This window comes from Poecilia latipinna, unplaced genomic scaffold, assembly GCF_001443285.1.
Source record: "Poecilia latipinna isolate Pla-1442-1.1 unplaced genomic scaffold, P_latipinna-1.0 Scaffold3679, whole genome shotgun sequence".
NCBI classification, from domain to species: Eukaryota; Metazoa; Chordata; class Actinopteri; order Cyprinodontiformes; family Poeciliidae; genus Poecilia; species Poecilia latipinna.
Genome location: NW_015116295.1, coordinates 6199 through 12695, shown reverse-complemented (window position 1 = coordinate 12695; position 6497 = coordinate 6199). Strand labels below are relative to the sequence as shown.

General features: G+C 40.2%; 1 protein-coding gene across 1 annotated transcript in view; it reads right to left on the bottom strand.

Moving 5' to 3' along the window:
- The window catches only part of vps9d1 (VPS9 domain containing 1), a 21175-nt gene extending 18757 nt beyond the window's left edge, over positions 1-2418 (bottom strand). Inside the window, exons 1-2 of the mRNA XM_015024485.1 lie at positions 2006-2418; positions 1148-1208 (exon numbers count right to left, since the gene is read on the bottom strand). Of these exons, the coding sequence (XP_014879971.1) occupies positions 1148-1208; positions 2006-2092 (148 nt within the window). The 5' untranslated portion in view covers positions 2093-2418. The remainder of the gene's footprint in view (positions 1-1147; positions 1209-2005) is intronic.
- Positions 2419-6497: the final 4079 nt, after the last annotated feature.

Here is a 6497-nt window from a genome sequence, read left to right as displayed (position 1 = left end):
CTGGAAAAAAAAATTAAAAATTAAAAAATCTGTGGCCAGAGGCAGCAGAACCCGACCGGAGGCTCGCTTGACGAGCTCCATCGCTCTGCCATAGATCCAGCTGTGAATCTCTCGGGGCAGATTGGAGGAGACGCTTTAATGCTACGACTGCGGATCAGATTAAGGCCCGATTGATGAACACGCACATCCGCTGACCTGGAATCAGGTTTTGTTCTTTGGTTTCAATGTAGAGTATTTATTTATGCTGTGTCATAACTGTAAAAACTAAAGGTAACTACTTCGCAGATTTCACTGATCGCGGGTTATTTTCGGAACGCAACACCTAATTAAAAACGAGGGATCACTGTATTTACATTCGAGTGAGGTTTTCATATACTTTTATTTTTATTTTGTGTTCATGTTACTTTATTGTCTGGGGATAAATGCGGTTCACTTTTAGTTTGCTTTTAAGCAAAAAAAAAAAAAAGTAAATAAAATGAAATAAATAAAAATAAAAATAAAATAAAATCATGAAAAAAAACCCACCAGGTTTGATGCTTATTGGTATAAAAAAAACACTTAATGTCGTCAGATTTCAGCGTATTTAGGTGACTTTTGACACTTTGTAGTTTGATATTGTTCATAGAAAAAGTTTGTGTGGCTGCCGCACATTTTCACGCCAGCGAAAAAGTGTGCATATATGGGATTTATGCACACTTTGACGCAAAGTTAATTTTTATACATGCCGACTTGTGCGTAAAATATGGCGCCGCACATGTTCTGTGTGCACGCCGCTTTATGCATGAGGCCCCTGGTGTGTGAACCTGGCCAGGTAAACCAGGTGAAGCCTGAGGAGCTGCAGCGGCAGCAGCATGTCAGAACCAGCAAACCGCGTCTCTCCCTCCTCATACTTTTCACTGAACACAGCTGCTAATGCGGGTCATCAAGCTATTCTGAGATGTGATTATATTAAATAAATGTCAGTAAATTATGATTTCAAGTCTGGAAATAATGAATATTACTGCATCTATCAATAAGTGGGTCTGCTTTATGTAAAATGAAGTAATTCACTGGAAACTGCCGAATAAGAAACTAATGATTTGAAGCTTATATTCTACAAAGCAGCCAAATATATTTATTATTTAACATGCAGCTCTTTGAGGCTCACCTTCTTGCAGAAGAATGTGTGATATGTAGTTGATCGTTCGCAGGTATTGGCAGTAAGCTTCCTGCAGAGACAGAAACACATCAGCTGTAATATCTGGTCATGGTGACATGAATTTCGCACCAGATCAACCTGAGGATTTCCTCCAGAAGTAACCAGAACAACATTCTCCAAACAGTTGAAGTAAAAATAAATGTTACTTTATTGAAAAACAGATTTATCTTCATAAATATTCAGTCACTCCAACCCCGTTCCAGTTTAGTCGAGTTCTTTATTCCAACCAGTTAAACTGGTTTTATCTCAGGAAACCCAGCAGAGCATTGACTCACTCCTCCTGGATCAGCAGGGGGCGACAGTGGAGAGAAAAAACTCCCCTTTAACAGGAAAGAAGTCCAGTAGAACCAGAACCAGGACCGAGCCAAAATAAAATAAAGATCTACGTTCATCAGGCAGCTGGAAAGAATGTGAACGGGTTTCAGATTTACCCCATCAAGAGACTGAGGAAGGAGAGGATTCCTCCAGAGAGGTTTCAGGGTTCAGAGGTCAGAGAGTCTGGAGGGTCCAGCGATCCGGAGGAGGGTTAATATATACAAATTTACCATCAGAGGGTAAACTACCACCTCTGGGGGTAAATGTGGGGAACCTCTCCGGTCCATCAGGAGCTTCTGCCCAATTTTTACCAACATTATGACCATAATAACCGGTCAAGCTCCCGCAGCTGGTCTGTTTACTGGCTTTGCTGGACATGACAGCTGGAACAGCCTCCGCCCCCATGTTTGTTTACATTCCCATACATCGTCACTTCCGGTCGGCTTCTGCCGGAGCTTTGATCCTGCCGTCCACTGAAGAGCAACCGCCTACCTGCTGCCTGTCTGCCCCCTCCAGCTGGATCGCCTGCTTGGCCATCTTCATGGCGCTCTGCAGCGGCTTCCCTCCGCCATCCGCCATACTCTTCCTCTTCCTCCTCTTCTTCAGCTTCACGGGCTGCTCACTAAGGTGCACGGCGCCCTCCGGTGGCCATGCAGGTTGTTTCCTAGGTAAATTATTAATATCTGTCTTCTATTGTCAGATGTGTTAATCTAAGGTTGCGGTTTAATTTTCAGTTGTCAAATAATCAATGTCGCATTGTTGCATTATTGCTCGTTCTGTGTGAAGACCCGGGTTAAAAAAAAGTGTGAATGATTAAAGGTAATAATTTTCTCTCTACATATTCAGAGGTTGGCAGGTATGGAGGACCAAAACCGACATAAGAAATAAAAGCATAAATGTGTATTTAGTTTTTCCTTTTCCTTACACGAGTTTCCGTTAAGTAATATGTTTTCTTTTTCATTTCCCCTAAACATGCGTTTTCGTCAAGAAAAGCAAATATTTTGTTTAGTCTTTTCCTTATACAAGGCCTCGTTCTTTTGTCATGGCCTCCTCTCCCGTTTTTACTTTTCCGTGTGCATCGTTATGTTAATGAGGAGAGCTGCCTTCTGTGCCAGCTCCTCTGCTATTGGCCAGTAGAGCTTTGGAACCAACGTCACTGCGTCAGACGTTTTGGGGCGTTTAGGTGCAGTCGCGTGGCTTTAATTTATTCTCCTTTGCAACTGCAAAATTTAAAAAATACCCATAAAGCTATCTAATTTCCACAAACAAATGCTTCTTTTCTGGTCTCTAATTTACAAGCACAATTTTTCACCCCATCGATATTATATTTGGAACAATGGAGACATTTTCTACAAACATAAATCTTTATTCTTGGAAAATTGGTTTGAACATGGAATCATCTTGGTTCAGCAGCTGTTTAGTCCTGATGGTGTCTTAATGTCTTATTCTGAACTTCTAGAAAGGTTTGGTCTCCCCATACTACCAAAGGAATATGCGCTTATTTGAATATGCATCCCGTCTGGTGTTTTAATGCTTCTTAAATCTTCTGTAACTTCTGTTCTGACTCCACAAGAAAGCAAAAGAACAACCATGATGTACGTGCCTTATTCCAGAAGGGCATCGTCTCTGTTCCTAATGTTATCTCTTATTGGAATAACTTTGCCCCCAACCTGAACTGGAAAAAAATCTGGTGTCTTCCATCTAAATATTTAATTATTAATAAGATCAAATAAGTGTCTTTTAAGATAATCCATCGTTTTTATCCCTGCAAGTTTTTCCTTCAACAATACAAAAAAGACATTGACACAAATTGTTCATTCTGAAAACTATGAAGAAGAACTCTGTCACTTATTCTGGTCATGGTATTCCTCATGTATTTTCTGGCAAGATATTTGTACGTTTATTTCTCAAACAATTCTTGATGACTTTTCCCTCACTTATATAAATATGTTGTTTGGATTCTTCTCTTATCCCACTAATAAAACAAATTATTTTTATATTATCAACCTAATTTTATTAGTTGCAAAATATCATATACATAAATCTAAATTCTCAAATCAGAAACCTCGCTTTTCAGCCTTTAAAGAGGAACCCGTCCATCCATCCATTTTCTTTACACCCTTGTCCCTTTGTGGGGTCGGGAGGGGTGCTGGTGCCCATCTCCAGCTTTAAAGAGGAATTCAAACTGTCATGAGGTGGGAGGTGTTGGTGGTGTGGAGAGACGCTGAGACCCAGGTTATGGTGATGATGATGGTTTAATGAAGAGATAAGCTCAAAAACAGTCCAAGACAGGCAGCACGGCGAGAGGCAAGCACACAGCTAAATACCGGTAGCAACTGTCAAACGGACTAGACGGAGCAAACACAAACCACAATACATACGACGAGGATCCGACACAGACAAAGACAACAGGTGGGGTTAAATACACACGGGGTAATCAAGGGAATGAGACACACCTGGGGAGCAATCAACGGGGAGGACAGGACAGAGACTCACAGGGAAACAGGACTGAACACAGAAAACTCATAAACACAAAAACACGGATCGTGACACAAACAATATATTACATCTCTCCAGTATTAAAAAACTAGAAAAGCCATTAAGACAATGGATATGTGCTCTCACTCTAACATCTTTCTGAGTTAACTTTTTATTTATATTCTTCCTTTTCATTTTGTTTGTGCTTCCTATTGTGGTGGGATGGTGTTCTGTGTCTTTGTTTCTCCCACTGTTGCTACAATCGGCGGCTACATGTTGACTTGTGTGTTTGATCGGCTCGTCTGCGCCTGTTTTGCTATCCGTGGCTGAGATCATGGTTGGTTTTTGGGTGCTACACCTATCGTCCGTTTCTGCAGTGGTGCTCTAATGGCATTACCGACTGCAGCTGGAGGTTGCTGTGGCTTCCATCTGGTCCTCACCTGCTGACCCGCTTCCTCCCGGGTTAGGCTGAGTCTCCACCCCTGGGTAAGCTACCTGCGATTTAGCTTTTTATTTCTTTTATCTGGATCCACCTTTAATGGATTTTCTGTTTCAGGCACCTGATTGTGTTTGGAGCTGCAGCGTTTGGACGCTCTGCTGTTTTGCCGTTGTTTGTTTGGGCCGCTCTCAACTAAACCTGTTGCTGGTTGGGCTGGGCATTACTCCTCTGGCCCCTTCGAAGGGCATTTGGAAGTGGATGACAACAATTTGTTCCATTCTTTGAAGTGTTTCCTTTTACAGTTTATTTGTTGTGTGTTATTGAAGTTACTAATTTGCTTTCTTGTTTGTTTTTACTAATTTCTTTTGCATGTTTTGTTTTTCTTTTGGAATAATTGAACTTGTCTGTCCTTTATGTGTTCCTTTTTGTTCCAGGGACCAAGTAGTAGGCCTGAAGCCTCGTTTTTACAAAAAGAAATGTTTTAAGGAAATTGAATAAAATATTGTGCACTGCTCAGTCTGTGTTCGGGTGCATCTGGTAACTTTTAAAAAGATCTCCACCTGCTGGTCACACTATGTAACACCCTGGCATTATTGTCTGTTTTACTTATTTGTGTTAATTTTGCTATTTTGTAAACCCCTTTATTGTCAATGGGGGAAAAAAAGTTTAGGTCCAGTCGCTTGGTGCCATCTTTACAGGCCACAGACCAAAATAAACTTCATCCCGGTGGTTTTATTGTGTTACTGACTGCAGTGACGTTAGTTTCGAATTGGATATTGGATATTCCAATATCCGCCGAACAAGCGGCGTTTATCTCAAGGATGATCCGATTTATGAACGCTAATTTCGGCCAGCCGATCTCCTGCTCCCTCCTTAGCGCTTCACTCCTGTCAAACAAATGTTAATAAATGCCTTGTGACCAACTGATACCAAAAAGTGGTAATTCATGCCTTTACATGAGACACATAGCCCTCTATTAAAATGCCAAGTCATATTCAATATTTTAAATAACTTTAATGTTAAATATGTTTTCTTCAATAGCTTCCATATTGTGTGCCACATTGACTAGAAGTCAGTGTGTAATTGTACTAAACTCCATATATGAGGCACATGCATTTTTATTAAATTTTAACTAAATTTTTATTTTTGTTAGCCATTTTTTTTAGTTTAAATTTAGTATTTCTCTTCAATAGCTTCTAGGTCATGTGACCTATTGAGTCAAAATCAGTGTGGAATTGTTATAGATCCACAACTCTTTTGGTCCTCCACAATAAACATGTACAATAACAATAATGCTGCATATATTTAGTTTTAAGTTGGTGTGAATAATTGATCAATATCTGAGTTGTTTGCCATCATTACAAACATGACAAATATAACCATAACTCTGCCATCTGCCATACAGTTGCTTCTTTTTGTGCTTTGGAGTTTCTGTGCTGATTAATTTTTTTGTGAAGTGATAAAAGCTGGTAGCTCTTGAATTGCAACAATATAAAGCTGTATCTCCTTCAGCCCACTGGCTGCCATGTTGAACCTTGAGATGCCAGGAGACCTAAATCCTGAACTTCATGGAGTCATCCCAGTTTTCCATGTCTGGCATATAACCATTCATTTTATCTTTTAAACTGGTTCTATTGATCCTGTGTCCAGACAGAGGGATAATCAGCAGCCCAGCATCATGACCAGTTTGTTCTGAAGATCCTCCAGCTTCATCTTCCCAACATGGCTCCTCCTCACCCTGACAGGAGGAACCACAGAGCTCTGATAGGTTAAAGTTCATCTTCTGAAGTTGGGATGTTTTTCCTCCAACAGGTTCCAGAGGAATCACCTCAAACCAGATGTTGGACTGGATTTTATTTCACTGTCATTTGTGAATGTTAGAGCCTCATTTTCAACAGTGGAGCTATAAAGGTTGAAAAAGGTTTTAATTTAGGAGAAAATCTCATCAACATCAATATTTCCACTAACTAAGAGGCCAAAAAATAACTGTTTGATAAAGGAAAAGCCTCTCAGACTCTGAGCCCGACAGCACCAAACTATTTTTTATTATATTAGACAATTTAATTT